At 42.2% G+C, this 14,980-nt stretch overlaps 1 protein-coding gene across 7 annotated transcripts in view; it reads right to left on the bottom strand.

The window, feature by feature from the left end:
* The window catches only part of GK (glycerol kinase), a 79,160-nt gene that overhangs the window by 22,761 nt on the left and 41,419 nt on the right, over window positions 1-14,980 (bottom strand). For 5 of the 7 annotated variants that reach the window (XM_040468932.1, XM_040468931.1, XM_040468937.1 and 2 more), the window contains 7 exons: window positions 14,175-14,284; window positions 13,663-13,729; window positions 12,550-12,567; window positions 10,844-10,879; window positions 10,166-10,233; window positions 4,276-4,318; window positions 3,118-3,198 (listed from right to left, as the gene is read on the bottom strand). In XM_040468932.1, the coding sequence (XP_040324866.1) occupies window positions 3,118-3,198; window positions 4,276-4,318; window positions 10,166-10,233; window positions 10,844-10,879; window positions 12,550-12,567; window positions 13,663-13,729; window positions 14,175-14,284 (423 nt within the window). The remainder of the gene's footprint in view (window positions 1-3,117; window positions 3,199-4,275; window positions 4,319-10,165; window positions 10,234-10,843; window positions 10,880-12,549; window positions 12,568-13,662; window positions 13,730-14,174; window positions 14,285-14,980) is intronic. The other 2 variants (XM_040468933.1, XM_040468938.1) reach the window with 1 other exon arrangement.

The raw sequence follows: 14,980 nt of genomic DNA, 5'->3' as shown, positions 1-14,980 counted from the left end.
AGCCCAGAGCCCGACGCGGGGCTCGAACTCACGGACCGCGAGATCGTGACCTGGCTGAAGTCGGACGCTTAACCGACTGCGCCACCCAGGCGCCCCTAAATAATTTTTTTAATGTTTATTTATTTTGAAGGAGAGAGAGACAGAGTCGAGCAGGGGAGGGGCAGAGAGAGAGGGAGACCCAGAATCCGAAGCAGGCTCCAGGCTCCGAGTGGTCAGCCCAGAGCCCGGCGCGGGGCTCCAACTCACGAACCGCGAGATCGTGACCTGAGCCGAAGTCGGACACTTAACTGACTGAGCCATCCAGGTGCCCCACAAAGTGAAATTTTAATACCTCAGGTCGCCAAGCCTAACAACAATCTGTCAAATTAAAGCAATGATCATCAACTATATACTCTGTAAGCACTTATGAAACATGGAAGTGGTGTGACCCAGTGGAATTAGCAGGAATGTAGTGAGAAAAAGTTTTCCCAAGGTAGCTTTCTCCTTTGCCCTCTCATTTGGTCTGCTTCAATGTTTTTACATGTCTGTTAACTGAAAAGAAAGAAGACACAGAAAACAAAATCCTATCTACTATTGTGAACGTGTGTGTGTGTGTGTGTGTGTGTGTGTGTGTGTGTGTGTGTGTAAGTGTACATGTTGTGGCTCAGGCTGCTAGGTTAGGAGACGAAAGAAGTGACCTGAGATGCAGTGAAAAGAACACCGGACTCAGGAGAACGGCGATGGCACAGTGGGTGGCCCAGGGGGTCTAGATTTTGATGTCTAATAACCTGAATTTGCATCCTGGATCTGCTACTTACTAGCTTTCAAAAGTTACTTTGACCAAGTGACTCCGATTTCACTTCCGACTCTCAAATTCCTTGTGAGGGGGTAGGGAAGCCTGTTGTCATCTGATCTACTACTGGCCGTGTCAGCTTTCAAATTCTCTGAATCTTTTAAAAAATTACACGGATTGAAACAAAATCATAAAGCATGTGCCTGTTAAGTCTCCAGATGAGGCAAAACTGGAAAAATAACAAAGAGTGAAAAGGAACCCACGATGTCACAATAGGCTGAAATCACTATCACGAAATTTAACAGGAAGAAGCAAAGACCTGAATTCAGATTAACAAAAGATCTGCAGGGACGCCCGGCTGGCTCAGTCGTGACAGCATGTGACTCTTGATCTCGGGGTCTGAGTTCAAGCCTCGTGTTGGGTGTAGAGATGACTTAAGGAAAAAAGCAAGATCTGCCCAAATACAGAATGGAGAGGACTTGGCTTGATAAGGAGTCATTTGAGAAAGCGCCAGATATTCTAACATCTGCTCCCGGAGGCGATGATATGGTGGGGTTATTAGACTAAATGAATGAACTCTCAGGTTAGAGTGGCAAAAGCAGTGTTTATGGTCAGAGAGGAACAAATCACACTAGTGAGTACAGGTCAGACTACATGCGGAATATTCTATTCCATTCTGGAAAATGCCAACAAACTGGAATGCGTCTTATGAAGGGAGTCCAGAACTAGACAGGATCCAGAAACTGTATGACATCAGGACACTGGAGGAGTTTATCCTAGAGCAAGAAGACCCAGAAAAACCGACAGGTGCCTGTTAGTATTTGAATGCTTTTGACAGCTGATCTACGTCTAAGGAGCCTTTTTGGGTGCCATCTTCAAACAGAAGTCGGAAGGCTATCGGTGAGGGAAAGAAGATAAGATTCTTCATATTGGGAGGGAAGTTGAAACCAGGTAAGCCCTATCGCAGCGTCCCTTTCCAGGTCTAAGGCATCTATAATTCTAAACGACTGTCTCCAGTATAAGGGGAAAAGACTCTTTAAGCTGTTCAGCTTGCTTAATTGCTATAGGGTGACATTTATGAGATAGTACCTATCTGATGTGCCCAGTACTGTACTAATAAGCACTTTGCACAGCAGGAAACAGAGCAGAACAGGGCTTGTAGGAATTTAACTTCGGAGAAATGATAGGATACCGTTATTATTCCTAAATGTTTCTATTATCCATAGAAAAGGGGTTGGGGGAGAGAGCACACTGCTTATGCAGGGAGGGGGCAAGACAAAACCCAAAAATTCTTTGTGCTCTAGGCATAGCAACTAATACAATGTTTGAACTCTAAACAGAATTCTAACACTTGTGACCAAATTATTATCAGATCCTTTAGGAAAGAAGCCTCAGTAAATCTTCAGATCAATTGTATATTTATACATTACAAAGGAGCCATTTAAAATGAACTGTAGGGGCGCCTGGGTGGCTCAGTCGGTTAAGTGTCCGGATTCGGCTTCAGGTCATGATCTCACAGTTCATGAGTCTGAGCCCCATGTCGGGTTGACTGCGGTCAGCCTGTCAGCGCAGAGCCCGCTTCAGATCCTCTGTCCCCCTCTCTCTACCTCTCCCCTGCTCACACTCTCCCCTAAATAAATAAATAAATAAATAAATAAATAAATAAAATCTTTAGGAAAAAAAGGAACGTACCTGATTTTATAAAAAGAGTACTGCTTCTTCGACCTTATCTAGAAAAGTTACTAATGTTCCTAATACAAATTCACCATGCCCTACAGGCTTAGGCTGATATATCCCTACTAGAATTGACAAATGTATTCGGAAGAAACGCTTCCACTGAAAACTGGCATCAGTCTCCTCACTTTCTTTCCCACGTCAAAATGTGAGACAAAATTTATTTTTATGGGGAGACACATGGAGGGAATTCATCTGCGTTTGCCCCCGGTGGTGCTCTTTGGAACACCGGGGCGCTGCAGTTACAAAAAAAACACAGCATTTTCCAGCTGACGGGAATACTGGCGAGCAAGTCAACACCTGCACTAAACTTCACGGACAGAAAATCTTGCACCGTGCCAAGCGGCTGCAAGGTGCCTCAAGTGACCGGCAAAAGATCCAGGAGCCGACCTCCTTCAGATCCCCTGGGAGTGCTGACCCCAGCTCACTGCCAGGTTCCTTCCACTTAACCAAATGCCAAGGAAAAAAAAAAAAAATGAGGTTTTTGTTTTTTTTTTTTTTCCAGTCTTATCATCTATGAAAATCTACCAGAAAAGGTGTTAGGAAGCACTGTGACTCTCCCTGGCTGTGACTGTTCGTCATATTATCCACGATGATTGAGAGGTACTTACTTCCAACGCATAATACACCGGCTTGTCTCTGCCGAGCTTATAAGCCACTGTGGTCAGAAGGCCGTGTTCAGAAAACACACACTGCGGGACACAGAAAAATACTTCAGCCGCCAAGAAATTAACAGGTTGGCAGAAGACTATTTGGAAAAGCTAAGAGGAACCAGGTAGAAAACAATTCAATAAATATGTAACAATTAAAAAAATAAATCTAAACAGCTAAAATTACTAGTATTAAGGACAGTACACTTAAAACAGTATAAAAAGCTTATCCCTTGCTCCAGATTAGATTTGCATTAAGAGTCTGACAAGGTCTGAGCGTAGCTATCCCACCACAATTAAAGACACACATATAAAATTCAAAGAACCTAAAATGATTCTTACTAGAGCCACTGAAATTTAGTGATTGTCGTCATTTTTATTGAGCTCTAAATTAAACCCTAATGAAGAGTTAATAACCCAGCAATTGCACTACTAGGTATTTATCCAAGGGATACAGGCGTGCTGTTTCGAAGGGGCACACGCACCCCCATGTTTATAGCAGCACTATTGACAACAGCCAAAGTATGGAAAGAGCCCAAACGTCCATCGATGGATGAATGGATAAACGTATATGTGTACACACACACACACACACACACACACACACACACACACAGACACAATGGAGTATTACTCGGCAATCAAAAAGAATGCCATCTTGCCATTTGCAACTACGTGGATGAACTAGAGGGTATTACGCTAAGCGAAATCAGTCATTCAGAGAAAGACAAGTATCATATGACTTCACTCATATGAGGAGTTAAGAGACAAAACAGATGAACATAAGGGCAGGGAAGCAAAAATAATATAAAAACAGGGAGGGGGACAAAACATAAGAGACTCCTCAATATGGAGAACAAAGAGAGGGTTCCTGGAGGGGGTGTGGGGGGGGGAATGGGCTAAATGGGTCAGGGGCACGAAGGAGTCTATTCCTGAAGTCACTGTTGCACCACATGCTAACTTGGATGTAAATTAAACGATACATAGGTTTTTTTAAAAAGCAAAGATTAAAGAAAATCTGCAGAATCCTAAGTAACTTAATAACAAATTATGCTCAAGCACTATTGATATGAAGTTCAAGAAGACTTTTAGCAATCTTTTAATCAGAAAAAAACCAACCTTACGGCCTGTATTACACAGTAAGAAGCAGCCTGTTCCATACCTGTAGTTAGGAGAAGAACGAACAGCGTGACAATTTTATTAAAAATACATCATGAAAGAATAATACAAGTCATTCAAAATGACGTTTAACTCAGCACGATAAAAGCCGTCATCTTCAAGTTTTAGAAAAGTTCCCAAAGTTAAGAAGCATTACATACTCCTTTTGGAATAACGTTTGAAAGATAAGTCTAGAAGAAAACGTACTTCGTGAGATCCTAATGGAAAAATGCAAGCATGGTATTTAGTACTTAGTCATAGCCCAGGACTGTGTTTCTAAAATATCAGCCAATCCCAACAAATTCTATGTCCAGTCACAGTTACATTGCTACTAACCCACATGGAATGAGGCATTTCCCTAAGCGGGCTGCTTAGGTCCATCATTAGCACAGTCGGGAAATGAGACACAGGGCTATCTTCAGGCACGGAGGGGAGGCTAGGTCCAGAGTGCAGGGAAGTGCAGCTGGACCTCGGTGACAGGAGTGGCATGGAGGGACACATATCCTCTCTGCAGGATAGGGCATTCTAAACAGGTGGCAGAGACGGAGCCAGAATGGGACACCGCTGACGTGAAAAAGTGCATTTATTTTATGGCAGCCTTATTAGCATAAGCCTTGGACTCGGCGACAAGTGTGGCATTGGACGTGAGTGAGTGGTTATGACTTGGGCCAGGGAGAGAAATTATCCAAACTGATACCAGCAGGGGTCACGGGGAAACAGTTGGCTGCGACTATCAACCCTGGCTCTCTCCGAACAGGCCTGCCCAAGCTTGGGATTCCCTCCCCACAGGCAGCATGGCCCTGCTGCTGTGTTCTCTGACATTCCAGCAGGTGGGAGAAGGGGGAGCATGTGGTCCCGGGGCGCCAGAGGGATCCCAGCGGAAGCTACTACCAGTTAGCACTAAGTCAGCAGACCTTATCGGCTGCGTTTGTCGTGCGGAGAAAATAGAAACCGAGGGCAATTTTGTCCAAAAAACATTTTTCCACGCACCGCTGTCGTGAAGAAGAATGAACCCGAGACCTTCTATCCCTTCTCACTCGAATATATTCTCTGACTGCACGTGAACAGTTAACACATTCAAGGAGCATGTGGTAAATGAATTATCTACATTTTTCCAAAAGATTTTATTGGAGCACCTGGGGTGGCTCAGGCATTTGAGCATCTGACTCTTGATTTCAGCTCAGGTCAGGATCCCAGGGTTGTGGAATCGAGCCCGGGATTGGGATCCACACTGAATGTGGAGCCTGCTTACAATTCTCTCTCTCTTTCCCTCTGTCCTTCTACCCCGCCCGTGCATTCTCTCTTTCTAAAAAAAAAAAAAAAAAAAAAAATTTAGGGGCTCCTGGGTGGCTCAGTCAGTTAAGCATCTGACTTTGGCTCAGGTCATGATCTCACGGTTCCTACGTTCGAGCCCCGCGTCAGGCTCTGTGCCAACAGCTCAGAGCCTGGAGCCTGATTTGGATTCTGTGCCTCCCGCTCTCTGCTCCTCCCCCACCCACACTCTGTCTCTCTCTCAAAAATGTATAAACATTAAAACAATTTTTTAAAGTAAAATTTTCAAAAAGATTTTACTGTTAAGTAATCTCTACATTCAACATGGAGCTCGAACTCACAACCCCAAGGTCAAGAGTCACATGCTCTACCAACTGAGGCAGCCAGGCGCCCCAGCGAATATCTACATTTTTTTTTTTTAAATTTTCTGTAACGTTTTATTTATTTTTGAGACAGGGAGAGACAGAGCATGAACGGGGGCGGGGGGGTCAGAGAGAGGGAGACACAGAATCTGAAACAGGCTCCAGGCTCTGAGCTGTCAGCACAGAGCCCGACGCGGGGCTCAAACTCAGGGACCGAGAGATCATGACCTGAGCTGAAGTCGGCCGCTTAACCGACTGAGCCACCCGCGAATATCTACATTTTTTTTAAAAATTTTTTTTTAATGTTTATTTATTTTTGAGACAGAGACAGAGCATGAACAGGGGAGGGGCAGAGAGAGAGGGAGACACAGAATCCGAAACAGGCTCCAGGCTCCGAGCTGTCAGCACAGAGCCCAATGTGGGGCTCGAACTCACGGACCGTGAGATCATGACCCGAGCTGAAGTCGGACGCTTAACCGACCAAGCCACCCAGGCGCCCCGCGAATATCTACATTTTTAAAGATACCAGTCAAATAACCAGGTACAGGCAATAATAAACTTATGAATTAAAACACATAAATCACCACACCCTTTTACTACCACAATGCTGAAAAGGCTATATATTTTAAATGAATCTCCTTTAATAATTACTCTTAAAAATGGAAGTTAATGACCGGTTTCATGCTTTTTAAAGGAGAAATCTGTACCAATTTGGCCCCCGTATACGCACTCTGTATACCAAACAGTAGTGTACAAATCTTAAAGTACCAAAATGATGCAAAGGCTCGAGGCATTTAATAAAAGTGAATTCTTCAGTTAGTACGCTTAGTAAATAATTAACGAACCTTATCAGTGTATGGAGAGACTCTTGCTACATAGAGGCCACAGCTTTCAAAACAGGACACAGGCAATTATTTTTCTCTTAAATGTTATTATTTCTTCTTCCCAGTCATTAAACATATATGGAGCTTTCAGCATTTATATGGTATACCTATCCTTTCTCAAGATTGTGCTGCGTTTGAGCATCCCAGAAAGATGTCTGGCTTTTCTAACCTCTGTGATGGTAAAGGCTGCCTGCCGTCCCTCACAGAGGAGGGCGCCCTCTCAAAGATGGCGCCCAGGAGGAGGAGAGGGGCCCTGGCGGAAGCTGTAAAGGAGGTGAAAGGCCTCCTTTACACTACTTAATGCCTCTGGGGAGAGAGGGCATCTATCTTAGGTTCTCGCCCTGAAGAGCAAAATTTAAAGTTCAAATAATCCCTGTTCATTCAAGAAAAAGTAGAAAATTTGGAAAAGCTGAAAGAAAAATTACTACCACCCATAATCAGTTCCTCCACATCAAAACAGAGATGGGCTTTCCACTGAATTCGGAGATGGCGGTCATTCGCTCCCCGCGGAGGTTTGAAGGGACGGACTCACTTGATCCCACCATCTCCAACCTCTCAGGACTTCATTCTGCCCATCACTTATCTCTCAGTCATTTTCAAGTCCCAACTGCCCTCTACTCAGACTCCAAAGAAACATTCTCTGGTCTTGCTCGCACTTAAAAACACAAACGCCCCAAACTTGCCATGATCTTGTTAAGTAACAAACCGCCTACTTTGCCCACCACTTCTGGATGGCCATTTTTGCAAAGTACATTCAGTCTGGCTGTCTCTGTTTTCCACCTGCCCACGTCTCTTTTGGCCCTGTGCCACCTGGCTTTCGTCCTGAGCATTCTACTGAAGCTTCATGCCTAGAAGTCACCACTGAGGACCTACCTTCTACGTAGGATGGTTGCTTCTCATCCTCGGCCTCCGTGACCTTTTTGTAGTATTTTGTACTGCTGACCGAGCCTCCCTCTTAAATATCTCTACCCTGGGTTTCCACGTGAATGAGTGAATGGCCCATCCCTGGGTCTGTTACTTGTCCTAAGTATCTCCTGTACCTGTATACTTTTTCTTGGTATATCTATTTCCACTGCTTTAAAAATCACCTCTAAAAAAGGGAAGTTTAAAAGCTCTATTTTGATACTGAACTCATTCCATATTCACAGGCGTGTGCAATGCACAGCCGACCAGGACCACAGACAGGTCCCAAACAGAATGCATACTATTCAGACCTGTTTCTTACTTTGGCTCAGCCTACCCACTGGGCCCAGGTGACTAGACTCAATACCTATTTCCTGTCTCTCGTCCTTCTCCAGTGCCACGGATATCCACCTACAGCCTCCTGCTCCATCCCCACTTTTTCGTCCTTATCTTCGTTATCGGGATGCCTACGTGGCCTCTTTGCGTTTCGTTTCTCCTCGCTTTGGGCAAGGACTTCAGTGTTATCAACGAATGACTCTAGTCCCTCTGAAAACCAGTTCATAGACCTTCAGAGGTGTCCCACTGCCTAATCAGGAAAAAACTCCTCAGTCTGAAATTAAGGGCATCGCGACACGATCCCAGCCTTATTTTCTACCACTGCCCTACCCGAATGTTCACTACATCCTCTAAACACAGCCTTCCATTTCCGTCTTTGCTACTAGTTCAGTGTTCTGTGCACTTGCCAATATAGCTCATTCTTCAAAACATCTCATTATTAACATAATCTTCGGTGATTTTCCTCCCCTTCCTTTGGAACCCAACAACAGGCTTTCAAAGTTTCTTAACGGCGCAGAAGTTCTGGTCTGTAACGTGATGAACTGTGCACTTCTGTTCTTTCCCCCTCAGGAAGAGAAATACGGGCCCAGAGATCTTACCATTTGCTATTTCCCGTCTCCAACCGGCAGTGGCTGGAGAGGTACTCGCTAAGCCCTCCCGCGCTTAAATTCATCATTTTAGGACTTGGCTGGTTAAGGCTTACGCGGGAAGGGAGTAGAGAGGAGGAAAAGCAGACGATTTTATCGGGCACCTCCCGCGTGCTCTACACTCGGTTAGGGACTTGACAAATAGAGTCAAGTATTTACCAGCGTTAGTGTGCCTGGCAGAGCGGGGAAGGTGGGGGAGAAACAGCCTAGTTGTCTATCATTTCTCTTGGTTCCTGATGCAGCTGCCTGGAACCCCGAATGCAGAGCGTGTTTCCAGACCCATGCTCAGTCAGGCTCTCTTGATCATACCCACAGGACACCATGACCTGCAAAGAGTTTTCATATCTCTTCTCTCTCCTCCAAGAAAAAACTCACACAAATAATGTCACACTCTCACATGGGGACGGCTGACCCTGCTAGGCTACAAAATATTTACTTACAAATGTGAGACACTCCATTATTCACAAAAGAAGAACATAACCACTGCTGTTAACATTGATTGAGAGAATTAGGAAATTCCCTACAAAAGAAGAATTCACTGTAGAGAGTCTCCTGCTGGGTCTACGGGAATCTTCTCTGCATGGGGTACGGTAACACAGAGAGGTTAAGAGCCCCGGCTAAGTCGAATCCGAATCCGATCCACCTGGGGTCAGAGGTGATGTCTTTCACTTAGTAGCTTAACCACTCCTGAGCATCTGTGTTTTCATCTGAAAATGTGAGAAACCTTATCGCTCTGAGATATGGCGCTGGTTACAGACTCCCCACGTATGAGTAGTAAGGAAAAACACGGACCCAATCTCCACTTCCATCATTGCTTCTGCTTCTTGTCGAAGGAGAAACTCCCAAGGAGTGGGGGGGGGGGGGGGCGGGAAACACAATGCCAGGAAAACAGCACAGAAGATCCCACAAAAACATAACTTTATAGTTATAGTGAGAAAGTCTAAGATAGGGACGGTAGGTTGAAAAATACAGTCTATTTAATTAAATTTATTTAATTTTTTTTTTCATTAAAAAACATTTAAAGTAATCTCTGTACCCAACGTGGGGCTCGAATTCATGACCCCGAGATCAAGAGTCACACGCTCCACCAACGGAGACGGCCAGGTGCCCCGGAGAAATGTAGCTTAAATCATGGCTCTGCCTCCCCTCTGCTCTGCCCTCCTCCACTCCCCACCATGAATACTTTAAACCAAAACTTAGTTTCTGGATGGAATATGTATCGAATTGTATAAATTAAGGATTTACAAGCCTTAGCCGTGTGTATACATGCAGCATAATGTATTTTATTTGAAGGAGATAAAGAAAACCAAATGGCAAAATCTTAATGGAACTCTTAAGCTATTGATTCTCAGCCTGGATGAACTTCAACGGATTTTCCTCAAAGCACCAAAGGGAGAAACAAACAAACAAAACACCATTGGTTTTTTAATTTATTTCTTAAACTCACGTATTTTTGGCTTGTCCATCCTGGAAGCACATTTGTCCCACCAATGCAGCAGACTGGTCCCCCAAACACTGAAAGTATAAATGACAATAAAGAACACTAAGACAATATTATTCATTTTCCTTTTAGAACAACCATAGGATTTATTTTTCCTTTTTGTATTTATCAAGGAATTAATTGTCTTCATTTTTACATTGCTTCTCTTTGGTCTTTTTTCCATTTCTTTTTTTTTTTTTTAATTTTTTTAAATGTTTATTTATTTTTTTGAGATAGAGGGAGAGCGGGGGAGGGGCAGAAAGAGAGGGAGACACAGAATTTGAAGCAGGCTCCAGGCTCCACGTTGTCAGCGCAGAGCCCCACGCGGGGCTCAAACCCACAAACTGCGAGATCACGACGTGAGCCGAAGTCGGACGCTTAACCGACTGAGCCACCCAGGAGCCCCCATTTTCCCGTTTCTTAAAGCCCCTATAAGATAGTAGGTATGGGAAGGAAGAGCTAGAATTTAATCAAAAGATTCTCAGTGGCCCATACTGTGCCACACAAGAACAAGAATCAGCCAATTGTGCGGCTTTTATTTGTTTTCCATAGTTTAGGATGGGGGAGACTGATTCAGATATAGGAAGAAACCCTTGACATGGAAGGGGACTAAGGTTGGGGAGGTAGCAGGAAGATGAAACTTACCCCCGATATTGGCACACCTTCCAAGGCCCCAGCTTTCTAATAAAATGTGGGAAAAAAGGATTATGAATACTCACAAACTACTGTCTCTAACAAAACTGCAACAGGGATGAACACGAATAGCAACATGCCAGAGCATGTGGGCAGACAAGACAAAGCAAGTGATTCAACTACATATGTGGTTCAGAGACAGACACTAGACATTTCTAGAATGACAAGAAGAGACACGGCATTGGAGAATGGACGTCAAACACTGGACTCGGACTCAGGAGACGTGGGGTCTACTCTTGGTTAGTCAGCGTTAAGCCACTGAGCAGGCCGCTGAAACTTCTCTTTGCCTCAATTTCTTGATCTACAAAATGGAATCTAGGTAACAAGAAAGCCTGGGTCCGATAGTTCTTTCTATTATTGCCGTTAATAAGGAAAATGAATGCATCCTTTAAGATGAACATACACATAGCTATCAAACCAGCACGGAACATTCTCGTTTTGGAAGGCTGGATTTTACCGACTATACTTCCTACCCAAACTACTCGAGAGAAGAAACACAAGCGCGTCTGGGTATTGGGTATTATTTGTTTATAGAGCCAACATCATTCTTCAAGTTTAGCTAAGCAAGAGTTCAATTTAGGTCACGAAGAGCGGTTTTTATTTTGATCAAATATGGCCAGCATTCTAGAACAAAAATGAGATATAAGTGGCTGTGTATGTTACAGAACTTATTTAAAAAAAAAAAACAAACATATTCAACTAGGAAGAGCGCCAAACAAAAGCTTTGGACTGACTGACCCCTTAGTGTGCCCTTTGGGAGCCAGTCCCCCAGCCTCCGGGAGCGTAAGGTTCCCTATCTGCTCGAATGAGGGTAAGAACGGAAGCCACCTCACAGGGCTACAGTGATAAGGAAACAACAGCGTATATTTTTATGCTTCACAAAATAGAAAACATCTTCTAGATGGTGGATATTATTTTATTTCTTGCATGCTTTCTGCTTAATTCAAGACCTGCCATTTTTATGTGCTGTATACATTCTTAGAAAATCTGGACCTGGATAATAAGTGAAGGCTAAATTTCGCGAAGAACACAAAGTGAATCTGTAGGAAACCTAGAGGCTATATATATATCTTAATATACTAAGAAACTAAAAGAAGCCATTGCTTATACTATTGGAAGTTATTACCAGACTACCAGCAGGATCTGCTAATGTGCATTCAGGCACATAAAGCGCTCTTTTTTTCTTCTTAGGGAGGGATCTCCGGAGGATTCCTGGGAATGTCCTCTGGTGAAGCATGCAGAAAAAGGGACAGTGCATTTCCAACTAACTAGTCTGAAAGGCTGGTCAAGTTTCCTTTAAGACAGGCATTTAGGACATTTAAAAACTACATCTCATTTCCCTGCTCTGCTAAAGTCCAAAGCACATCACAACTGTACTTTGTCACGGGGAACATCAGAATTTCTCACTCTGGAAAATTACCTTAGTCTTCTATTTTCAAACACCACTTTCAGTCTTAGGGCAAACTTAAAAACAAACAGATACGAATGACTTTAAAGAAAACCTAAAGCTTGCCTAGAGCTTACAGTAATTTGGAAGGTCACGAGATTCTAGAAGAATCTGCTTAGTAAATGGACTTCTGTTTGTCTAAAACTAAATGGAAATGCACTGTATCTTTTCCAAATGAATGGGTAGCATAATTGGTGGGCAACCTACTCACCAGACTATGAGAGATTTTCTATAGTCAGCAAGGGGGAAAAAGGGGGAACAGAAGCATACTATTTTAAATGCAAGAGAAAAAACTAGGCCAGTAAATGCTTTTCAACCGTTCTCTAAAACTGTTTCTCAAGAATAAGTTCTTTTTTCTGACCCAAGTCAGTGTATCGGCAGCTATGAAGTCAATGAAGCACTTTTAGTATAGATGAGCAGTGCTTCCCCTTAAAAAAAATTCACGGTACCTGAGAAAGCTTTATTATAAGTGAAATATTTAAGAAGCCTGCTCAAGCTTTAGCCAGAGCACTCAGTATTTAACTAAATTTGTATTAACTCTGTAAGGAGAGTTTCTAATATTTGTCATGAAATGTCTAAACAATATTTTTTTTTTTTTACAATTTATCTTAGACATATTTTTAACTTTTATCGTAAATTCTAGATTTTTGTGTTCAAATACCAGTTCAAATCCTCCTGGAGGTTTTTCATCCCTGATGCGTACTCAGAGATACTCAGTGATAATAAGCACGCTTTTTGCTAAAATGACTTTTTCTCTCGGTTTCAGTGAAATCGACAGAAAAATGTGCATTATGGAAACCTGTTTAATTAGCAATCACAAATCAGAAAGAGACTGTTTGCTTTCAGTTTCTTTGCTAAAGTTTTTTTGGGGGCTGACAAAGAATCTAATACAAAAAACATGGTTTGGCTATTCAAAGAAATTCAACAGGAAAAAGAACACTAAAATGTGAAGACACCCTCCCATAAAATAGAAGCCGACACCACAACTACTAAAGTTTTCTCAATTAAAATAATAAACCAGCTCAAACATTCGCAGGCCACCCTCTGTAGTTAGACTATTGCAGTAATACTTTAAAAGCAGAATATTCAAAGAAAAGCCAATTAAAGTTTATAAAATGCAAAATCAACTGGTAAGGAGGATTCTAAAATTTTTAAGTTATTAAACTATACAAACAGCACTAAATTCTCGTCTTACATACTACCAACACTTACAGAAAAGTCACAACTATCAAACTAGGAAAGCTAACACAACTGCCTTTGGAATTTTGAATAGTAAAGCTTTTTTAAAAATGAAATTTAAAACACTTTTTTTTTTTTTTTTTACCATTAAGCCATAGATCTCAGAAGAACTCCGAACATTTGGCAGAACTTTCATTGGAATTTCAAAAAATCTGAAAAACAATTAAAAACTGCGTATTTAACACTATTTTAAATAAATATTTGGACGCATTTATATGTATTTAGAAGCGAAAATGTAAATAACTATTAGAAAATGAATGTATTGGAGTGCAGAATTAAATAATAAGCCAGCAGACCATGGTTGTGGGTATGGATACTTAACATTCTAAGTTGACACAAATCGATAAAAAACAAAAAGCACACAACACACAAAGTACTTTTCTAAATAAACCTAACCTTCCTAATCAAGACACTTAATTTGGCCTGTCTGTTATATACGCAACAATAGTCTCTTGTTTGAATACACAGTATATACACTGTAGTTAAAATACCAACAATTAAAGTTTGGTGCTCTGCCGACATCGGAGAAGAGTAAGATTTAGGTTATAAACAGGTAACGTATCTGGCAATTGCTTTTTAGGGCAAAACCCAACTCACTCGCAGAGCTCTTTATCCCACTCCAGAGAATGAATGTTGAAAAGCATCGTCCTACTTGCATTGGTTACATCCGTGCAATGGACACCTCCGTTGGCCCCTCCCGTCAAACTCTAGACAGAATAAACAGGACAGGACATGTTAAATTTGCACTAATTTGCAACTTAAATTACATGTCGTCAAGGGCTGTAATCAGGAGCAGAGTGCAGAAAGCAGGAGAATGGAACGTGCCAATTGTTGAATGTTCAGGTTTCTGGCAGTGTCTCACAGAAATATAATGCGAGCTACATACGTAATTTTACGTTGTCTACTAGCTACATTTAAAAAGTAGAGCGAAGTAACGAGCACTGGGTGCTGTACGGAAGCCAATTTGACAATAAATTATATTTTAAAAAAATTTTTTAAAAGTATAGAGAAGCAAGTGAAATTAATTTTAATGATAGCATATCTTTTATTGAACCCAATATCTCCAAAATATCCTTTTAATATAAAAAATTCTTTCGGAGACATTTTACCTATTGATTAATAAATTCTTTTATTTTTCAGTAGTCTCTATGCCCAATGTGGGGCTTACAGTTGCAAGCCCCAGATCAAGAGTCACACACTCTAGTGACTGAGCCAGCCAGGTGCCCCAACATTTTACCTACTTAAATACAGTATATATGTTACAGTCACAGCACATGTTGATTCAGACCTGCCACATCTGAAGTTGTCAGTGGCCACACATGGCTAAGTGGCCACCATGTTAGTACAGCTTCTAGTCCATTGGTGGTTACACAGAAAAATCAGTTTTGTTTTCATGTTATCTT

This window comes from Herpailurus yagouaroundi, unplaced genomic scaffold (assembly GCF_014898765.1).
Source record: "Herpailurus yagouaroundi ecotype Mexico unplaced genomic scaffold, PumYag 67793, whole genome shotgun sequence".
Taxonomy (NCBI): Eukaryota; Metazoa; Chordata; class Mammalia; order Carnivora; family Felidae; genus Herpailurus; species Herpailurus yagouaroundi.
The sequence above is the reverse complement of the archived record's forward strand: the minus strand, read 5'-3'. Positions and strand labels throughout refer to the sequence as shown.